This window comes from Struthio camelus, chromosome 18 (assembly GCF_040807025.1).
Source record: "Struthio camelus isolate bStrCam1 chromosome 18, bStrCam1.hap1, whole genome shotgun sequence".
Lineage (NCBI taxonomy): Eukaryota > Metazoa > Chordata > Aves > Struthioniformes > Struthionidae > Struthio > Struthio camelus.
The window spans coordinates 7,277,972-7,299,877 of record NC_090959.1 but is presented as its reverse complement, the minus strand read 5'-3'; the positions used below and the strand labels follow the sequence as shown (position 1 = coordinate 7,299,877).

The window sequence follows — 21,906 nt, the reverse complement described above, 5'->3', positions numbered from 1 at the left end:
GCCACCCCAGATCCCTTCCTAACACTGCCCTCTCCTGCCCTGGCTCCAATACTGCCAGATCACACAGACCTACTCTGCTCTGAAGTAGGTTTGCTGGTGCCACAGCAAATGCAGACGGTTGAAAGCCTCCAAAGCACTCTCTCTGATTAGACAGCCCCAGCACATTGCTCCCCAGATGCACTCCCCCAGCAGAAACTCTGGACGGTCCCAGATCTCAGCAACGGGGAGACAGCGAAGGGAACTTCTACCCCCTGGAGAAGTCAATTTTCAGACCTCCAATGTAAATCGGTTCCAATTTGCTTTGGACACCTGTTCCCCATGGCCAAAGGCCAAGAGAGCATCCCTGAGGGCACACAGGAGGGTCTGTAACCCCATGGTGACTCCCTGCTGCAGCTGTGAGACCAGCAGGGTCACCAGGAAACCAGTGCTCACTCTCTTCATCGAAGGGCACAGGCCGGCAATAGACAACCAGCTCCGAAAGCTCCAGGGCAATCTTCTTCCTTCTCTCCATCATCTTCCCTTCGGAGAGCTGCCAACAGGGGAAGAGAGGCATCAGGGCCAGCTCACCAGCTGCAGCCAAGGGCGGCACGCGGCCACCCTGCCACAGGGTAGGAAGAGCCATCACGGAGGCAAACATCAAAGCGCCCACGGGAAGGGCCCTCGGCAGATCCAACCTCCCACTCAGAGCAGGGATGGCACCAGCACAAGAGCAGGGCTGCCATAGCTTCGTCTAGCTGAGGACTGACACCCTCTGCAGATGGAGATCCTCCAGCTCTCTGGGTAACTGTCTCAAGGCTGCAACACCCTCCCGATGAACTCATCTTCCCAAATGTCCAGCCTGAACCTCCCAAGCCGCAGTGTGTGGCCACTACTCCTTGTTATATTCCCCGAGAAGACTCTGCCTTTAACATCTTTGTAACTGCCCTCCAGGAGTTGCAGGCAGCCATTAGACCACCCTCTCCTCCAGCCTAAAACAGCTCTCTTGGACTCTCCTCATCTATCCTGGAAAACTCATGGCTTTGCTATGAGACATCTGCCCCATTCAGGGCTCTCCAGACTCACCCGGGCATCGGCCGTCTGGGCTGCCTCCCGGATCTTCTTCACCCAGTCCAGCAAGTCCTCGTGCGTATCGGCTGCCACATCAAGGGACAAGCGCGACACCGAGGCCATGCTAATGGAGAAGACGAACATGCGGCTGTTCTTCCCCTCGGGGCGGATGGCTGTGCAAGGAGAGGGAGCAGAGGGGAAGGTCACTGGCAGGTGCTGAGCCGAGCCCTCCGCCCCAGGGAGGGAGCGAAGGAGGGGAGAGAGGCTGAAGGACTCTCATGACTGCCCAGGTCTCTCCAGCTGAGATGAGAAGCTTCCATTTCTGGTGATTGGAGGCAAGAGAAGATGCCCAGGAAGTGATAGGTGACGATGCAAAGTGCATCCTGAGGGGGCTGAGAAGACCCACATGGCCTTTGCACTACCCTTTTCCTCCCATTCCTGTTTATTCCTCACTCTGTGCCCTGAAATGCCCCTGTTCTCTGGGAACAGCCACCCGGAGTAAGATCATCCTCAGCCCAGGGGGACGGAGAGGGGACAGCAGGGAGCTGCAAGCCAGACACAGCTCTGCCAGCGCTCAGGGGAGCCCTACAGCCCGAGGCAGGCTGGCAGCGAGGTTGAAGCACATGTACACAAGGGCGGACAAAGCATTACAGAAAAGGCGAAGGAGCCCTACGAAATCAGTCTGAGATCCCCTGCCCTCGGGGTGGCTGGGATTGACTCCTGCTGCTGCCCATTGAGAGTGCAGGTTTTCAAGGCATCCTGGAGTGGCTCCTTAGAATGACACCAAGGATCGCTCCCAGACCCCAAAATATGCTCCGAGGCTGTATTCAGGCCTTCAGAGACATGCCTGAGTCCAACATCCAGAGGGCACCCTTGATGCAGGGAGCAGCAGTGGAGCGCATCACTGCACAGACACAGGCGCTGCAGACTCGCAGCCACTTGCAGCAGGCACAGGCAGGCCTACAGACAGATGGCAGCTAAAGCTCTTCAACCCATGAGACCCACAAATGGACCATGAACGGGCCATAACACACTCCTGTCCTCCATTCCTCTGTGGCACTCACCGATCTGACAGGACGGCACGTCCAGGACACCTCCGAGCAGGTCTCCCAGGGGGCTGTTCTCATCCAGCTGCTGCTGGGAATGAACCACAGGCATGACTGCTTTGGGACAAGGGAGACACGGGGGCCCTGGTGTGCTGGCCCCCAAGCAGCCGGGTGGTGTGACCCTGAGCGCAGGGGTCTGTGCGCACACATCCCTCCCCACTACCCATCTTTGCTCCTTGCAGGTGCAAGCTCACCTCCCGCTCTGGCTCCAGGCTGCTGGGACTGGTGATTTCCTCCACATAGTTGGAAGGGAACCACAGCTGCTTCTTGCCCCCATAGTCCCCTCTCCACCTGGCAGAAGGGAAGTGGCAACGTCAGCACCCACTGTGGGATCCCAGATCCTCCTGACTTGGGACACGTGCCAGGCAGATCCTCTGTCGCCTTCAGGCTTCACGAGAACACAGTGCGCTTTGGGGCTGCGGGTGATTCCCAAAGGCACCCCCGACTCGATGGGACACTCCACTGTATGGACTGTTCCCTAGGGAAAAGGGCGGTCAGGATCAACTCACCAGCCTCCTTCCTGCTTCTCCACATTCTGGATGATGGCGTTCTTGGTGAAGGTGAGCTCGTCCTCCCGCTGCGCCTTGTAGTCAAACAGGGCTTTGACCGCGCACTGCAAAGAGGAGGGCAACCGACGCAGTTACATTTCCAATGAGGCCACAGCTGACAGACCAGCTCCCACCACCATGTAGGGGGAGCAGCACAAGGCCCATCATGCACAGCCAGCATCCAGCCTGGCTGCCAGATCCTACTGACCCTTTACAGAACAAGTCAAGGCCCCTATTTATGCCAATCTGCAGAGGCCAGAAGTCTGGTGTGGCCCTGCACGGGCACTTTACTTTGTGCTAGAGCTGCTGAAGGGTTCAGTCTGGAGACTCCAGGACAGAGGCAGCACGACCAGGAAACGTGTAGCCTCAGCCTAAGGTGCATGTTTCTGGCTGGTCTCAAAATGAGTGCGCAAAATGATGTATCTCTTCCTCGGGAAATAATGGGAGACACTTGCTAAACCCTCAGACCCCAGGTAATACAAGGACCTGGGAGCTGCAATAATCGTGGTTATGCTGTTATGCTGACTGTGCAGGCCACTCACCTGCAGCCGGGCCAGTGCTGGCCACAGCTAAGATGCCCCGGAAAGCAGTTGCCTCCTGCAAAGCTGCCTGGCTTTATCGGTGACCCTGTGCATCATCAGTAGGGCTGAGCTTTTTAGAGCTTTAATCTGCATGCTGAGGAGGACGCGGGGCTTTTTGCACGGCTGTGGGCTACCAGGGTTCCCCCCGAGCAAGTTGAATCTGTCTCGAGCTACCTAGGGATCTCCCAACCACCCACACCACCCCTGCTCAGAGCACAGGGCACCACAGCCAGGATGAGTTACCCTTGGCCGTGCGCTAGTTCATGGGAAGAGTTCCTATGAGGAAAGCAAGTCTGTGATCCTCCTCTGAACCCTGCCTGCAGGGACTCACATGAGTTGTGTTAAGCTCTGCAGGCTGGCTGGATCACCAGAGGGAGGTTCAGAGGTGAGGCCTGGAGTGTCCTCTCTGAGCCGCTGAAGATGACCAGCTGTGATGCAGGGAAGATCCCAAATGAAAAGGAATTGCTACCAGTGCCAGGGCTACTGCATCCCAGCGAGTTTCTGCAAGAAGCCTGCAGACCAGAGCAGGCACAGCATCACCCAACCCACCACAGGAAAGCATGTGGAAGCACTTTGGCTCATCTAGGTTTTTCTACAAAGTAACAAACTCAGACTGATCCAGATACTTAGCCTGGTTAGCTGGAACAGAGAGAAACCCTGTCCTCATCCTCCACTGAGCTCTGGGAACCAGACTCAGCTGTTTTGAGAGAGAAATGGATGGTGGCAAAGAGAGATGGGTCTTCTCTAATCCTACAGAAGGTCCTTCCTTGTCCCTGCCTTCCTCAGCAGAGAGCTGGAGACCAGGCAGAATGGGGCAGGGTGGATTGAGAGGCTGCATGGTGCAGAGCTGGCCTTGCAGGGTGTTACACGCCAAGCGGTGACAGGTTACCTTGAAGGTTGGCATGGGGTTGGCTTCCACGTAGAACCCAGGATGGCGCCCCTCGTATAGGGCTCCGTAGTCCGGCTCCTGCAAAAACAACGGCCAGCAATGTAAATGATGACTGCAAGAGAACAGGCCCTCTCCTTGGGGAAAGGGAGAGAAACCCTCCAGGAAAGATGAGCCCATCGAAGCGATGCTGCATCCTGCAAACAGATGCACAGCCCACGCTCCCTGCTGCCATGGGTCGGGGGGGCAGCCACAAACCTCTCTCAAGCCAATAAACGTTTTCAATAGGTTGTGGCAAAGGACGAGGCACCAAGAGGTGTGGGCTGTGAAGCACAGAGATGGTTTCACATGGCACTGCATCGAGGCATTAGCTCAAAACAGGCCTGCCCCTTATCCTCTGGCTTCCAACGCCTGCTCACACTCACCGCTGTCCCTATCTTCTCCAGCGTCTCCTCATTGATGGGGTACCTCAGCTTCATCTTGCGGTAGAGTGGGTGCTTTTCATAGTAGCTGATCAAGTCCACCAGGCTTTCGAACTCAGAGTTGCCAAGCAGCACGGTCTGGCCCTCTTGCTGCACTCGGCAGTGTTTGATCTTCCCTTCCGCCCTGGCAGGTCAAGAGAAACAGAGATGCTGCTTGGAGTATGTCAAGAGAGGGTCTCTCCGCCTCCCCAAAAAAACACCTAATGGAAAGGTGCCTTCCAGGCTGGCTGCTGAGTGCCGCAGCAAATGTTGGCCAAAGCGACCTCTGAGATGTGGCACAGCCATCTTCCACTACAGCCACGTCACCTCAGGGAGCTATCTGCATGGCTGCAGCACGCCACAATCCCTGGGCACCACTGCCAAGGACGCCGCACGCCACACAGGGCAATGGAGGCAAGCAGACAGCTGCTCTTCTGCTTGTGGACATAGGAATGTCGGGCAGGAGAGAGGCAGAAAATGGTACGGACCCCAGGTTGATGACATCCAGCATGGCCAAGAAGGAACAGGGCCTAAAGCTTATATAGGGCCATCTAGGAGAGACCAATAGCTCCAGAAAGGCTCATGTTAGGCCAGAAATGCTCCATCAGCCGCGTGCCCATTGCCCTATAACATGAGCTCCCACACCCTCCGGAGCAGGAGTAAACAGCCCCATGGGCACAGTAGGGGAGGAGGCAAGAAAGGGGCAAACCAGAGAAGAGGAAAGATTCCCCAAGCCATGGGCAAATCACTTGGACCCATCACACTGCTACTCCTGACTCCTTCACACACGTCCAGTCTCTCGCTCTTTGCACGCAGCCTCCACAGCATCGCAGCTCTGCTGCTCGTGCCCACCACCCTGCTCCCAAGGAGCGTACCGGAAGGAGATGGCGTAGGAGCTGGGTTCACTCCTCTTGCGCACCAAGAAGGCTCCGTCACGTGGCACCCTCATCAGCATGTGCTCGGCCTGGGCTCGGGTGAGGCTGGCATGGTACCACCTTTAGGGAAAGAAATGTCACTGAGAGCAAGTCTCTGCACCCATCTGGCTCATCCCAGACTCAGCCCAAAGCTCTGCCATGCAATACTGTTTCCCTTCGCACCCCAAAGGCTGCCTGAATCCTTAGGAAGAGGAAGGCAGCAGAGATCACCATCACAGATGCACACTGCCACAGGACTGTCTTCTCCCCTCTGTGGGACAGCCAGGGGATGCATCAGGAACAGAGCCAGTTGGCAACATGTGGCATGGCCAAAGGAATTGCAAGCAAGCCTAACATCGCCATTCTTTGCTCAGAGTTCCCAGGACAGCCAGCTCCAAAAGCAACAAAGCTGGCCAGCATTGCTGCCCAGGGAGCTGTGCTGCTGAGACACAGAGAGCCCTGCAGGGAGCAAGCGGGACCAGAGAGCCCCAGCAGGGACTGCAGACAGACTTAGGAGGGTTTCCCACCAAGTACCAGCTGCCCAGTCACTAGAGGACACAACCCACCCTTCCACACACACACACACACACACACACTCACTCTTTGCTCTCATGGGCATTGGTCTGAGGCACTGGCTCCGTCAGCCTCATCTCAAACTCGTTGCACCTCAGTGGCACCTCCTGGTAGTGGGTGATGAGGTCGTAGAGGCTATCAAACACTAGGTTGTCAGTTAGGAAGAACTTGGGGCTGCCAGCATCCTGCCGTGAGTGGATCCTGCAATGCTGCACCTTCCCATTGCGCCTGCAGAAAGGAGATGGGGTGAACTAGGGTCGTGGTCGTCCCCCTGTGGAGATTTTACACCTGTCTCAGACACAGCTCCAGCCGGGGTCAGCTGAGGAGGACACAAAGTTCATGCCCCACAGGAGATCATGGCACAAGGGTCTCCAGGGACTTTACCCTTCTGCACTGACACAGTGAGCTGATGGGACAGGGAGGCACAGAGATACAGGGAAACACACTTGCAGATCAGTGGCAGAGACAGGAATGGGACTCCACCTAGGAAAACCGCTGGACAGTGTCAAGATGAACACCACCCCAGGAGTGACATGCAGAGCAGTGAACAGGCTGGTACCTGCGGACCCTTACCAGAAGGAGAGGGTATAGTCTCCAACAAAGGTCTCGCTTTCTCTCACAAGGAAGGAGCCATCGGGGGCCCCCGTCTCAATGCAGTACTCCGTCAGCAGCCTCTCAGCTATGTGGCGCCCGTCACGACCTGCCCCCAGTTTGCCGTGAAACCACTTCTCCGTGGAGTGAAGCTCGGTGCTGTTGCTCGCCTGGCAGGGGGACAACACACAGCCTTGGGTCACTGAGGACAGGCTCACGGTGCCTGGGCCTGCTCTGCTCATGGGGCCTCTAATTAGGACCAAGGAACTTCTGAATTAGCTGCCACCTTTCCCACCACAGCATCTTCCTCTGAAGTCAGGCTGCAGAGGAGCCCCTTGGGCAGTCAGGTCCTTTCTCTAGAGCAACAACTTACCTTCACACAAGGGAGCGTTGCCCTTACCTCCTTTTGCTCTTCCTCATCCTCATTTCCTTGGTCACTGGTCGTCTCCCCAGAGTAATAGATCTTGCTGCTGGTCAGGACAAAGTAATGTGGGTTCCACTCCTGCAAGGAAACGAGCTTTGGGCAAAGAGATCCCCTAAGGGAGCACCAAGTGGCCCAGCACTGACCAGTGGGGTTTTCTCTTCCTGATGAGCACAAGCAGTGAGGGGTGAATGGGTTTGTGAAGGACAGTCATCAACAACAGTGATTTAAGTGGAGAGTCACAGGAGCTTCCAAGACATTCTCCAGGTCCAAAGCAGGGATTTATCAGTAGCAAAAAAGAGCATGTGATAGATCTCACATACAAACTGACTGCAGATCACGCTGTGAACATTAGTTAAAGGGAGACGGCAAAGGGAAGGGCAAATCAATGCAGAAAGAAAACACTCAGCACAGATTCAGCACAGGGGATATCAGAGATGGGAACAGTTTTACCATTGCACTTTGCTATTTTCCAAAAACCTATTTCTTTCCCACATGACTTTGCCTGAAATATCCTCATCAAAGCAAAAGCAGCTAAAGAAGTGGACTGTGTATAAGTAAATGCACGCAGGAAAATGAATGCTCAACGCTTTACAAAGCAGAGTGCTCGTATAGGCATGTTATTAAGTGTTTAGGCACTTGATGATAAGCAGCTAGGTCTAGAAATGCAGGCCATCACTAGAACTTACTGCAGCAATAGATAACACGCTATACGGATTACACAAGGGCAGAAGAGCAGCTGTAGCACATCAGCCCAGAGCTCCCTCTAGCCCAGCCTTCTCCCTCTAACAAGGGCCAGCAGGAGATGCCTAGGGAAGAGCACAGGAGAGAGGCAGCATAAAAACTCTCCCAGCCTTCAGCTACTTGTGGCTCAGGGATTCCCGATAAGCAGGACAGGCCAACAGCTCCTTAGATCATTTGTACGACAGATCTTCCTTCCAGCACCATGTGTTGCCTTACTGAGTTATTACCTAATTCAAAGAGCCTGGTTTAGTGGTGGATCCCTACACGGCCCACAGAGAAGGCCCAGGGTGACAGTGACAGAGACGTACGTGATTGATGGGGTCTTCCAAATAGAGGATCCCGTTCTTGATGGAGTTGCTGATGTCATTCTCTGAATACATTACGGATGTGGGGAGCTCCTCATAAGCACTGCCCTCTGCCAGCTTCTTGTGCTGTGGAACAAGAGAGCGGTAAGGCACCTTCAGGCATGCAGACACCCCAAAAAGAAGAATGAATTTCCTGGTACTCAGATGTGAACCACCTTAAAACTGCAGGTCGGATGCAGTGGGTTCTCTCCAGACTAAAAGGCCTAAGACAAGACCCACACCACAGAGATTATCAAATGGCACTGAAGTCCCACTCTTTCTTTCCAGGGATCGTTTCTGCAGGAGAAACACCAGTATCCTACCAAGCTCCCAAAAAGGGCAGCACGCTGCTTCTGAGCTGGGTCCCAAACTCTTGCCCCATCCACTCCTATTTTCTCCATTTAGAAACCTAGTTGAGGAAGGAGCCCACCTTTATGAGAATCTTCCTCTTGAGCTGGTTTGGAGAGGGGAGCCCATCAGCAGAAATATCTACTGGTTTGGTCAACAGCATGTCCCCAAAGACCTTCTTGAAATTCTGAGCCATGTTCCTCTGCTGAGCGATGCTGCAATGGTCCTCAATGGACAAGATGACAGGGAAACTGGGAGGAGGAAAACAGTTATTGGTACCAGAGCAGCGTCCGCATGGGATTTAACACCTTCCAAGCTTGGTTTCAAAACCTGGCTTCTGTGCACTCAAAGAGTGTTTTCCAGCACGGGCTATCCATGCTGCAGTTGTGCTGTCTCGAGCCTTCAGCATAACCATCCCACAGCAAGCTGCCCCCACCTCTGCTGGCGATGCACAGAGTAGAGAAGGACTGGTAAACTATCGACATCTCCCAAAGCCTTCCCTCCCACAAGACTTTTTTCTGGATGAACTCTCCCCTTGGCTGGAAGGTACAAAGGCATGCTTTCTTCCCCCTCAATCCCAGTTTCATGCCATGTTTCTGGATAAAGGTGGGTTTCGCTCTGCTACAGCCTCAGCTCTACCCACTCTTTGCCTTTCTGCCAGCTCTGCTAGGTGAAGTTCAGGTCCCTGCTGTACTCACTCGGAGGTTACAAAGGCATGCTCCTTGATAGTGACCAAGACATCGGAGAACTTGATCTTGGTGGTTAAGGTGTGCCCATGGTAGATCACTGGCATCCCATCAGGACCGTCCCAGCAATCCACTGAAAGACACCCACAGGGGAAGCTTAGCCCAAAGGCCAGAGCAAGGGCAAGACCCAGACACAAGACGCACTGATCTGAGCGCTGCAGGGAACTCCTGTTGGATGGCAATAAAGGAGAAAGGGGAGCAAACAGCCCCACAAAGCAAATGGCCTTGGGCCTTTTAGCATGTCATAGTGAAAATGCCGCCATCAGGACTTCATCCTTCAGCCCTGCCTTCCATGCAAAGACTTTACCCGCCCCGGTAAACTGCCATAACGGTGGAGACAAAAGCTGCCAGTACAGGAGCCAGCTCTGCCTCGGCACTCACGTTCGATACATCGGCACCCCATGCGCAAGCAGCGGGCGTACGCTTCCAGCGAGGACTCGCTCGAGAACTGATCTCCCGTCAAGTACCTTTCACATGAGAGAAGGCGTCAGGAGAAGAAAGACAAGCACTACAGGAATGGATGTCTCCTGGGACACCACGGACCCACCTCTGCGTTGTAAGGAAAGGTGACAGCAACTCTCATGCAGTCCCTATCGTCTTGCATAGGTATGGTTCAACTCTACCCCTACTCTAAGGGGCTTCAAACACTACCTTAATGAGGCACAGTCTTGCTGCTGGCTCTTGAGCTTAAAAACCTTAAAAACCTATGGTGCCACTGATAAGTGGCACCATATCAGTATTGGTGCCACAAGGAGCCCCCTGTGCCAGCCAGACGAAGAGTGAGCCACTCCCACAATCCTAGAGCAGGGTTAGACCAGCTCTTGCAGGCAGACTGGAGCTCCCTGCTTGTGCTCCAGCTCAGCTGTAAGCTGGCTTGGGAGATCAGACTCTCTGGCTTTTAAATTTGTGTCGCCACTGCACCGCACAGACAGAGTGTGCAACTGCCTGCAAGGACTGCAAGCCCTACCAGATTCTTCTATGCAGCTGAGGGGTATGTGGTCAACTTCAGCCTGCCAGGGTTTTATCATATCCATTCCTAAAGGCTATGAAAGATGATATTGCTAACAGGAAGAGACGGCTGGGGTGACAGCCTGGGACCTGAAAGCACTGTCTGCACAGACGTACATTGCTGACAAAGCAAAACACTGATGATAAAACCATAGGGGGAAGACTCGGGTGCCAAGAGGAAAGTCTCTGATGTACTGATCCCCAGTTTGGAAAAGTCTACTTGTCACATTATTGGGATCAGACAAAGCAGTTACTGGGAGAATTTCACCCTGGCATAGGAGAACAGGATGGGAATAGACGGGCAGGGAAAGAGACATCTCCCTTGTCCTTACGTGTTGTGTGAGGAGGAGATCCAGTAATGAGAGAGGGGGTTGTTCATGTTCTCCAGACACACCATGTCCAGCTGTGAGTCCCAGATGCTGTTCTCTTTGGAAAATAGGAAGGTGAGAAACTGCTCAAGAGAAAAAACAGAAGAGTGTTAACGACAAGGAGGATTTGAGTGCAGCAGTTTAGTTTTACACGCACAGCTTGCCTTCACTGTCAGCAGCTACTAAGAGGGAAGCTGTTTTACAAGCCCCGCATAGACTATATTGTGTGGTGGGAGGCTGACCACCAACTCCACCGCGACCAGGCAGCCAAGGGCCTGATTCAGTCCCGACTGGAGGCAACCGAGACTCGGTGCATGGCCACCTGACCCAGCGTGCTAGAGTGACCACAGCTTCAGGCATTACCACCTATCCTCTAAGCCACGCCAGGTGTCTGTACACAGGTCCTTAACATTGGCCTACCAGGAGTCAAATAAATCACTCTGCATTCATAAAACAAAGTTTTGCGAATCAGGCACACTCTCAGCTCACACAGCAGGCAATAGCTCATTAAGGCCACGTGGATCAAGGGACCTTTGGATGGGAGTTAGTCCAGAATGTAGCGATGTGGAGATCTCCAGTTGTTTTTATTCTTTTGTTTTCAGCAATTCTGGATACTAACTTTTTTGCTTTGAAGAGAGACATGCTGCAAAGGAGCATTAAGCCAAATGTAACCTCTTTTTGTCTAGCAATTGCATCGCTTGTAATCATCCACTGTCCAAATGAACTGGCTGGCGAGCGCTCCCAACTGCACATGTTCAGCGCAAGAGGAGAGCCGAGAAACCTTTCTCTCCACCAGTGGGTACGTCTGCCTGCTCCTGCGCAACCTGGTGACCACCTAGACCACAAAGCTCATCCTGTATAGCAATGCTGCTCACAGGAGACTGCGATCCTCTGACCACAACCACACAGTAAAGACACAGACAGGACAGCCAGACACACCGCAGCGCTCATTGCACTGGGGACATCGCACCCCATTCCCCCCCAGTCTATGCAGACACTAGCACTCAAGGCGTCTTACTTCATCCAGGGAGAAATAAGGCTCGTCAATCTCTCTCAAAGGGTCTCTCAGGAAGCTGAACATGAATTCCTGCACCTGAAGGATATCTGTAGCCCAGAGCTCCTGCAAACCCACAGAGAGACATAAAAAAAGATGCAATTTCAGAAAGTGTTATTCAAAACCACATGCAGCACGTCCAGCTAGACGCTTTAACCATTAAGGAGGCAGTGCTTAATGTAAGGCCATCCCTGCCTAGGGATTCAACTATCAGCACAAACACTGGCTAGCAAGCAACTGCAGAAACCCGACCCACGCTTAAGTGGTCTTCGTTTTCTCAGTTTCACGTATTTTTCTCTCTCCTAGCTCCGCTGCACACATCTGCTGCGCCAGCTCCCTCTGCAGCAGAAGCCAACTCGGCTTCCTTTTGTTTATTCCTCTCCCCGCGCGTCTTTCGTTAGGTCATCAAAATGGCTGCGTCTCGCCGCTGGTTAATTTTCTACTTGCTACAGATGAGGCAACAGGGAGGCAGCCACGGGAGACAGGATGCCCGGCCCGAAGCGGGAGGTGCTGGACACCGCCCTCCCCGCGCACTCGGCCTCACGAGGAGCAAGGCTGCGGGGTGATGGAGCCTGGCCGGAGGCTGCGGAAAGGGTGCGCGCAGTCTGCTGCGCACTGTTTGCGCCCACGGGCGCGTGTGAATACGCACGCTGGGCTTTCTGAATGCTAGGAAAAGTTTCCTTTAAAAGGGAAGGTCGGCAAGCAGATCAGTAGGCTGCTTCTCGGATCTCCAGGGGTCTCCTGGGCAGATGCTCCCACTGGGGAGACGAGACAGACCAGGGACTTTGGCTCCTGCAGTCTTTCAGTATCAGCCAAAAACTCGGGGTTTCAGTAAACCTCTGCTCCCCAGTTCCTCCCTCCTGGAGCCTCTGCCTTGCTCAGGCCTTGCAGGGATCTTCTGCTCTCCATCTGCTCTCTGACAAAGGTGCCTGGCTGAGGCCACGCTTATCAGGGCTCCCCTTTACCCATTCCTGACCCAGGCAAGGTGCTCTCCAGTGGTGGCCCTGGTCGGGCAGTTCCAGCTGCAGGTCACAGCTGCACCCCCCAAGCGCATGGTCCCTGCAGATATGACGGCCTGCCCCGCATGCTGTGTCCCACAGCTCACCATCTGGCACTCCAGCAAGAACTTCTGGAAGTCCAGCAGCGACACCCTGAAGTGTTCAGACCTTTCTCCACCCCTGAGAGCAGAGAGAGAAGCTTCAAGCAGTGTCACAACACGTCACTAAGAACAGCTACCAGGATCACAGGAGTGGCCACTGGCAAACAGCATGGCACATGCAGGTGACACATGCCATCTCCCCCCACAGGCAACACCGCGAGACTGGACAGGGATGCACACAGAGCACCACAAAAGCAGGATGGCAGACGCCCCCCGCAGCTGAGCTTACGTGTCCACATCCCAGAGAGGGGGGCACCTGGAAGAGTCCAGGATTCACACCACCAAGGGTAGGACAGCACGAAACTCCAGCAGAGAGCAGCAAAAATAATCAGGGAGCCAGAGGGACAGAGTTGTACAAAAGAACTAAATAGATTCAGGGCAGTCAAGGGGTGGCTGCGGACGGGACAGACCTACAGATATTCAGAGCGCATGGACTCAGGGAGCTGCTGGGAGTGAAGGAGGGACTGTCTGCAGCTGATTATCTCAAAAGACTACTCGCCCATGAGAGTACCTGGCTGCAGTGGACAGCCAAGGGCCAGGCTGGGGACAAACAGGAGAAAAAAATGCACTAGGCAGTGCTGATTGCCTTGGGCACAGGGACGAACCAGATGGTCCCTTCCGATTCTCTTTCCTATGATTATATTAAAAAAAAGAGAGGGAACCATGGGAAATTACCTGCACAAGTTAATAAGTCTTTCACTCTTTAGCTTCTGTGTCTAAACGGAGACTCTTTTTATCACAGCTGAGATGTGCACGGGCCAGGGAAGGGCCCAGCTGGCAATGGCACCGCAGGCACCACCTGGAGCGGGGCCGGCGGCGAGTCACTGCTGCTGCCCTGTGCAGACCTGGCAAAGCGGCCAACCGGCACCAGCTACGAGGTATCTTTGGGGAAGCAGCTCAACGTCTGATTTATTTCGCATAAAACAACTGACAATTTTTTGGACACAGCTGACCTGAGTTAGGTCTCAGCCAAATGCCTGGGAGAAAGGGAGTCGCTTACTGACCCGAGCTGAAGCGTCTACAATGCAGACACTGATTCACAAAGTGCAAGCAGCACGGTGACAAGCAAGAGGCGCGCAGCATGCCTCATCCCAGACAGGCTACCGCTGACACCAAAACATGCTAGGGAGCAAAAGGAAACAGCTTTGCCCCTTCCCCAGCAAACAGAGAATTATCCACCTTTCTAGGAACGGGACGTCCATCTGCAAAAGAAAAAGCACAAGCATCAGGTTTGCATCAGTGGCACCAATGTATGTGAAAGCACAGTTTGACCAAGAAGGTGACAGGGTAGTAAAACAGCTCTTTCGATAGCCCTGGTCTGCTAGACCCTTTCGGCTCGCTGCAGGCAGATCTCTAGCCCCCGGACACTGGGCCTAGGTGCTGTATGAAGGCAATCACAGGCCAGCTCCCACCTCTCTTGTAGCAGCCGTAGGTGTCTGGCCCTCACCCCTCTCTGTCCTGCTCCTTGAGCCACTGTTCACAGCAGTGTCAGGCACGGACTCGGGGGACGGATGCTGGGTTGCGAGGCGCTCCAGCCTGGCTTCGATGCGAGCTGGAACAGCAGGGCTCTGTCCCGCTTTGCTAATCTTACAGCTAGTGCTCACGCAGCCCTCGAAGTACTGTGCTCATCAGGCTAAAGCAAAAGCTTATTCACTTGCTGCCTTCCCTGGCTCAGAGGTAGGAAACAAGCTATTAGTTGATGGAGGCAAGGTTAAAAAGGCAATTAAGAGAAAACGCCCAGTAACAAACACAGGTCTCCTTCCTCATCCCTGCCATGGAGAATTCAGCTCTTACCATTTTTTGGGCGCTGAACATCAGGCTGCGGTACAGCTGTGCAAACTGCCCGTATGTTATATCCCCGTTCCTCTGCTCCACGTCCTACGGCCAAGAAGAGCAGAAGTTTTACAGGGTCCACAGGCAGCTCTGCAGTAGACTTGCAGGGCTTGAGGCTGTGCAGGCCCACCTGTCCTGAGGATCCCCCATGGGAGGGCTGGAGAAGCTCCCACAGGGCAGGAAAAGGAGGAGAGAAAGCACAAAACTTGGCCTGGCTTTGCCTCCACCTTTGCACCTCTCTGCTGGAACAAGGGGACCGCAGCAGTGCCCAGGGACACGAGCACATCCTACACCCGTGCTACCGGCATTCCCTAAGCTCACCGTGAGCGACTAGAGGCATCACCATGCTGATCATAAAAGCATTGCAGCTTACTTGAATAGCTACAAAAGGATCATTTTATTTTTCATCTGCAGCGAATACTTGAAGCGTCTGCAATCTGCAACACATGAAGTATAAGCTCTTCTTTGTACGCAATGATCTTTGGCCCTGGAGTTTATTGCTGGTGGAAGTGACTGACAGAGATGACCCTGGCGCCTGAGGTCAGAAACGTTGACTTTGCAAAGCATATACCCTGTACTAGATACACACAAAACTACTCATCTGCGAGTGGGGCTGTAAACCGTGTGTTGGTACAGGGTCCCACGCCCTCAGCCCAGCTAAGAGACCCCAGCAGGATCTGACTTGAAGGCACTTCCCTGCCCCTTCGCACCTCGTACAGGGCAGGGGTCCTTGGGAAGGCTGCTAGGAGCAGTGCGATCTTCCTTAGGAAAACTGAATCCCAGGCAAGCAGAGATGCTTGCAGCAGCGGGCAAAGAGCAAGGCCCTCTGCTAACTCCGGCAGGGTCGGAAGCGGCAGAGTTTCTCAGCTCGGCTCCCCTCTCCACTTTGGACCGCGTGTGGACACAGCTCAGTCGCCTCCAGCTCTGCCTTCTATTTCTCACTACAAAATTTTTTTTTTTTCCCAATTTCCTTTCTCTCAGTGGTGTTACGAAGCTTTAACAACTGCACAAGTCAAACGCTTTAGGATCCTCCAAGGCTGTACGCCTGCCACATCGGTATTTCGTAGAGACCAAATGGCCGTGGCGGAGAAGCTGGTCGAGCTCCATCCCTTTCTCCCAGCCATTTCTGGGTCTGCAGCGGCGCAGGCAGAGCCAGGGTAGGGGCTGGTTTCACGGCTGGTGTTGCTGAGCTCTACCCCGGCAGGGCAAAACCTGCGACAGGAGCCAGCACCAAGGCTGCCCTCGGGGCCCGGGAGCGCGGCGGGGAGGAGCGGGGCCAGTGTGGGAGGCAGGGTCGGGGAGCAAAGGGTGCTGGCCACAGGCGGGCCGGGGGCGGCACCCCGTGGGAGCTGGCACCTCTTCAGACACGGCAGTGGGTGGGGGGCCTCCCGGGAAAGGCTGGCAGCCTCTGCAGCATGCCAACGCATCGTGGCAGTTTAGGCACCGCGAGCTTTCGCTCAAAAGTGGGCAGCATGCTGCTGAGGGTCCCCGGCACAAATGGGGAGAAGGAAGGGGCTGCAAACTCACCGTCAATCTCTCCCGCAGGAACCTCATGTTGGGGACCCGGTAGTTGACCTGAGACAGCATGCTCTTCAGGTCCTTGGCGGAAATCCTGGCTCGGCAGGGGAAAGAAGGGAAACACATTCAGGAGCTGCGGGACCGAAGGGTCTCGCCCAGGGGCACCGCACGCAAAGAGCAGCCGTGCCCCAAGGGGCATCGGCAGCGAAACGCGAGGACGGCCGCGCATCCCTGGACGGACACTGTCATCGGCACCCAACACAAAACAGAGCATTTCCTGCTTAGATAAATGTTGTACGTATGTCTTGCGTGGGGAGCACAGAGCTGGGAGCACCAGTATTTTTAAGTGTTTGGGCTCCAACGTGGAAGCTGGGTCACTGAATCCTGTCCAGAACCCATTTTCTGACACGTGGAGGGAGCTGGAGGTGGGCAGGCTTTGCAAGCAGTTTGGGCCAGGCTAATTTTATCCTAAAGAAGACAAAAAACTGTTTCAGTATCTCTAGCCACAGACACAGACCTGCCCCATCTTGTCCAGCTGTGCTCGGTGGGAGGAAGTATGGGGACATCTCCCATCCATCCTCTAAAGAGCTGAGAGGTCTCCTGGCAACCCCTGACTTAAAAAGTAGACCTCTGAGTCCACCCAAGCAATCACAGATGCTGCTTTTGCCCCCCAAACGGGAGTCCAGGACTCTACAGGCTGGTCCCCCGACCTGCAGAGGACGAGGTGGGCCTGACACCGGGACACTCGCAGCCTTGGGCCCAAACGCACGCGCCAGGGACGACGCAGCGCGCGTTGTTTTAATGGAGACACGCGCGTTCATCTTCAAGCGATGCAGAGCCACAGCACGAACCACGCGTCCCCCGCACCGTCCCCCTGGAAACAACATGATGTCAAGATACGCAAGGAGGAGGAGGAGGGATGCAGGGAACCCCAAAGAGAGAGCGAAACCGTTGCGGAGACGAGGGCCTCCGGCAGCCACCGGGACACAGAGCGCCGCATTGTACCGCCGAGCCACGCCGTCTGCACGGGGGAATAGATGCTGGCGCGGTTGTGCCGCCGTGCGGCGAAGGCTCACGTGTGTTGGGAGCCCAGAGGAGGAGCCTGGCTCTGGCCACCGTGCCGACTCCGGTGCCGGCACCCGGCCAGTTTGGGACTGGGCATGCAACTTGCTTCTACTCACCAATAGGCCAAAAAAAAAAAAGGTAGCACATGTTCCCAGCCTCTCCTGCTCTTTCTGAATGGTTAAATGAGCTACAGAGCCAGCAACACTCTCCGCATGAGCGACATGTATTTTCCTCCCCAGCTTTTTGGGAAGGAGAGCCTGCCTTGCACCTCTTCCAACAGAAAACCACTGCTTTGCAGAGCCATCTGCAGGGCCCTGTGCGGTCCAGAGAGCAGGCAGGTTCGAGCAAGCGCATGTAGCTGCCGGGGTCCTGGGTGATGGGAAGAGCAGGCGACATGCGGGGGAGCGAGGCAGGATTGTGAAGTAGGGAGAAGGTGGGAGATGCCTTCTCATGTCAAGGACTGCTGCATGCAACAGCTCTCGTGGGATCCCTGAGGGAAGCCCAGGGCTCCCAAAAGACCAACTAAGACAACTATCTTGGTGCTACTACCCACTTCTTCAGCTCCTGTCTCTGCCCTGGTGGCCTCCAGGGTTTTCTTCCAAGAGAGGAAGGAACTGGAGAAGGAAGGAAAAGGGGCTGGGGGAGAAGTGCTCAGGTTTGGGAACACCACGGCACTACAGCGCAACCCCAGCAGGAGGAGATGGGGGCAGAGCACCACCACGCCAGCTCACACCACACACGCTAGACTTGCGCCAGGGAAGATGCAACGGGCACTGAATTCGGTGCCCTGTCTGCACCGGCCGGGCAGCTCGCGCTGACGGGGAGAGACCTCAGCGGTGACCACAGCGACTGCAGCCAGCCCTGCTCTTCCCAGCTCCACACACTCTGCCTCTTCTTCCCTTGTCTCGGCCTCCTTCCTTTCGTTTTCCTTGATGCAGGGTGCAGGCTCCCCGGCCGCCTCCCTCCGCGACGTGCGTCCCCTTCCCACGCCTCCCCTGCGCGTCCCCTCTCACGCACCCGAGCGACTCCGGAGCAACCTGCCTTTGCATCGAGACCGAGATCACCGGGAAAAAGGGAAAGACCAGGCGCAAAAGCACGACTGTCGGCACACAGCAAGCTAGGGCACCTCTGGAGCCAGCGCAAAGCGCTGTACAACTCACTCCAGTTTCACCGGGCTGTTTTCACAGTCCAGGGAAGGACTAACCTCTGCGGATGCACGAGGCCTGGGCCGTCAATAGGAACAGAAAGGAGCTCGGTGGAAGAGCCATGCTTCAGGAGCAGCATGCCACGACCCGGGCAGCCGGGGATTAGCCCTGCGGTCACAGGGCACTCGGCTGGTGACACGCCGAGCATCACCCGCCACGAGCGGCCTGCAGAAACGGCATCTCCCACGCCGAGCCGGGGCAGGGGCGGCTTCGATGCCATGTTCTGTCGCAGCTTCACGACGGTCTCGAATGATGACCCTGTTGCCACGTTTTCACAGGGGTGGGTAAGAGCTGGGAAAGAGAGGTCTGCAGCCCAAGGGAGGTGTTGCGCCAGCGACTGCTGGTCTACGTGACAGCATTAACAAGTGGAAAACAGCAGTCCCTGTAAAAGCTATGACCAGCATTTCCCTCTCTGCTTCTGGTAGGACAGGGTACGGAATGATTTTATTTATTGTGTTATCATTAATATTAAAGTGCTCCGAGACCTTGGCTAAACAGCTTGGTACTATTTTAAGTCTAGAAAGTAAAAAAAACAAAAACAAAAAAAACCACATTAACCTCTTCTACGGAAGTTTTTTTTTTTTTTCCCCTAAAGTCTCATGACAAACAGGCCAAAGGACAGATCCAGCCATCTCGGAGGGGATGGAAACGTTCCCCACGTCCCGCCCCCCCAGCGCTGCAATTCTGCTCCCAGGCACGCTTTCCGAGCCCGAGGCGAAACGCTTTCCTCCGGAGCAGTTTGGAAAAGAATAGCATCCTGTTATCCTCCTTCCACCTAACTTCCCTTGAGAAAACAAACACCCGGAGGCTTAGCAGCCGGTGAGAGCAGCCCACACCTGCGCGTGCGCTGGTGCGGTACGCGCACGGTGCACACCAGTGCCAGGCATGAGCCCCACCGAAGCCCAAACCCTGCTATTCTGGAAAGCACCAAGGTTGCTGATGATTTGTATGTATGTGTGTTGATGATTTTGCGTTTTAAAAAAAAACACAACTGACTGTTCCCTTTTCAAATCCGTTTCCAGGCTCCAAAGCAAAAGCAAAAATCCCAGTTGACACCAAAGCGAACGTTGAAACACCTCGTGAGGGCGACGATTTCATCCAAGAGCCCTATAATTTCTCGCTCTGCTTTATAGAAAACATACGGTTGCTTGTAAAGTCAGGAAAACCTAAAACCTTTCCATATTCCTCTCTATGCTGCAGCACGCGCATTTTGCACTTTGTGCGCTTTGGGCTGCAGCAGCAATTCCGTCAATGAAACGGTTTGCCTGTAATCCACTCCCCTTGACTGGCAGCTAAGGAATACGCTGTATTTTGCTGCCTTAATTCTAAATGCTAATAGAAAAATGGTATTAAAAAACCCAACAGAACAGTAACAACAAGAGAAACACACCCGGCTGGCTGTCAGCTCTGCTGAGCGTACCTCGGGCAGACGAGCCTGCACGTTCTGTCTCTTCTGTCCTGCCATAACGCCACCCCATTAGCTTTATAACTGCACGAGAAAAAATAGGACCAACTTCTTCCATTTCTCTCGTAGTCACGCTCCAAACCCTTGCGCAGCCATTCCTGCACCTGCCTCAGCTTCTCCACTGCTGCACATGCAGAAATCTAATTTTCAGACACAGGGGGTCCGCGACGGCTGCAAGGGAGACAGCCAGCATGCCCACCTGGAGCGACGGGACAGGTCACCTCTTAGAGACAGAGCCTGATCAGCCCTCGGGGGAATGCGGGCTCTGTGCAGAGGAGCCGATGAGCTGCGTTCCTGCGTGCTTCCCCCTTACGCCCAGTCATCGATGGAAACCAGTATGCCGAGTGCTACGACGCAGGAAAACCAAGCTTTGATTCGAAAGGCATGTGGCACATGCAGAGCAGCTGCAACACATTAAAGGCACCACTCACACTCGCTTTCCACCTCTGCGAGGACGAACCCCTCCTCCGCAAAACCCCAATGGACCAAGCACTGCTTCACCGTGCTGATCCGAATCACTGCAAAGGCGAAACTGGGAGGGACTGGGAGGGTCATGGGGTCTGATTTCTGGCGCTCGTAGGCAGCTCTGGAGTGGACATAAAGCCCACGTTCATTCAGGTCGGGATCACAGCCACTGACATCCCTTCATAAGCAACGGGAAGGAGACGGGCCCCTCCAAAACACTCCCTCTCCACCGACAAGGGAAATCAGCTCTGAATTTTGGCCACGTCAGTTCTTTGCTTACAGCTAAGCAGGACAGATGAGGCCTTCATCTAGAGAGGTCTGCACAGCATCTATACATCATCACTCACTAACGAACACCTCCAGACACCTCTCTGGTAAATTTAAGCTCAAGCTGCCCTGGGAAGAGCGCAGGAGAGATGAGGCCCCACCAGTTCCCAAGGTGAAAACACCCGTCTTCTTAGGTGAAAACACCCAATGCATGGAGATTTGTACGATGCAAAACACTTCCTCTCCCACTCTGCTCCGCTCCGAGTTTTGACCAGGTTTAATTTAATCCCAGGCTGCTCAACAGCAGGCTTTTCTGTCTGTCCTGGCTGACATGGGGCAGCACAAAAAGTCTGGAAGGGAGGCAGAAACAGCAGTAAGGACAAGAGGACCTGCCCGCTTCACCGCTCCCCGCTGACCACGCGCGGTTGCTTTTGCCGGCTCATCCACAGGATGGACCTGTCTGACGGCGGTGCAAACTCGCCCACGGTTCCTCCAGCCGTGAGCCCCTGGCGCGGAGAGCCAGGTTCACGAGTGCAGCTACAAAAAGTTTCTTGGCGGGAGCTTCCTGCAAGGAGCAGAGGGACTCCAGGGCGAAACGTGGAAATCGTTAGCACTGCTAGATTAATACTGGGGAAGAGACAAAATGGAAGGTCTTCTGCAATACAGCGATCTGCCAGGTGCTCCGTTGCCAGGGCAGTAAGCCCAGCCTAGGCAAATAAAGGAAGCAGATGGAGCCCAGGTGCTCTAGCGTTGCTGGAGGACACGTACTGCTGCATCCGTGATGCCTCCAGCTCTTCCCTCCGCTCTCCCCTCTCCTGAGCAGGCCTGTGGGACAGCCTGCTACCTCGGGGCAGCGTGTTAGCACGGAAATCAACACTGAAAGGTTATTGCACTCAGTTAACATCACAGGGGAAAATCACGTCCCAGTGACGAAAGGAGGCAAAGAACAGCACCTCGAGAGGAGAAGACTGCCAGCCCTGGGCTAAGCAGGCTGCAGGAGCAGGGGGCAAAGCAGGCAGGGAGTAGAAATTCATCTCCACAATATGGCATATGTACCCTTCCCCGACCTGCCCTGGATCAACCTGATTCTCCTCATGACGGGTCCAAGCATGACATTTCATCTACTAGGAGATCGCTAGAAACACCCCCAGGAATCCCACAGGCAGCCACCCTGCTGCAAGCCGCCAAT

General features: G+C 54.7%; 1 protein-coding gene across 6 annotated transcripts in view; it reads right to left on the bottom strand.

The window, feature by feature from the left end:
- PLCG1 (phospholipase C gamma 1) overlaps nt 1-21,906 on the bottom strand; it is a 58,769-nt gene that overhangs the window by 7,884 nt on the left and 28,979 nt on the right. For 4 of the 6 annotated variants that reach the window (XM_068911902.1, XM_068911905.1, XM_068911907.1 and 1 more), the window contains exons 5-25: nt 16,260-16,344; nt 14,694-14,777; nt 14,079-14,101; nt 12,846-12,918; nt 11,705-11,806; nt 10,651-10,769; nt 9,692-9,777; nt 9,263-9,383; nt 8,647-8,815; nt 8,181-8,303; nt 7,108-7,209; nt 6,690-6,877; nt 6,144-6,344; nt 5,505-5,624; nt 4,594-4,774; nt 4,172-4,249; nt 2,663-2,766; nt 2,348-2,444; nt 2,112-2,184; nt 1,063-1,220; nt 433-529 (exon numbers count right to left, since the gene is read on the bottom strand). In XM_068911902.1, coding sequence (XP_068768003.1) covers nt 433-529; nt 1,063-1,220; nt 2,112-2,184; nt 2,348-2,444; nt 2,663-2,766; nt 4,172-4,249; nt 4,594-4,774; nt 5,505-5,624; nt 6,144-6,344; nt 6,690-6,877; nt 7,108-7,209; nt 8,181-8,303; nt 8,647-8,815; nt 9,263-9,383; nt 9,692-9,777; nt 10,651-10,769; nt 11,705-11,806; nt 12,846-12,918; nt 14,079-14,101; nt 14,694-14,777; nt 16,260-16,344 — 2,384 coding nt within the window. The remainder of the gene's footprint in view (nt 1-432; nt 530-1,062; nt 1,221-2,111; nt 2,185-2,347; nt 2,445-2,662; nt 2,767-4,171; nt 4,250-4,593; nt 4,775-5,504; nt 5,625-6,143; nt 6,345-6,689; nt 6,878-7,107; nt 7,210-8,180; nt 8,304-8,646; nt 8,816-9,262; nt 9,384-9,691; nt 9,778-10,650; nt 10,770-11,704; nt 11,807-12,845; nt 12,919-14,078; nt 14,102-14,693; nt 14,778-16,259; nt 16,345-21,906) is intronic. The other 2 variants (XM_068911904.1, XM_068911906.1) reach the window with 1 other exon arrangement.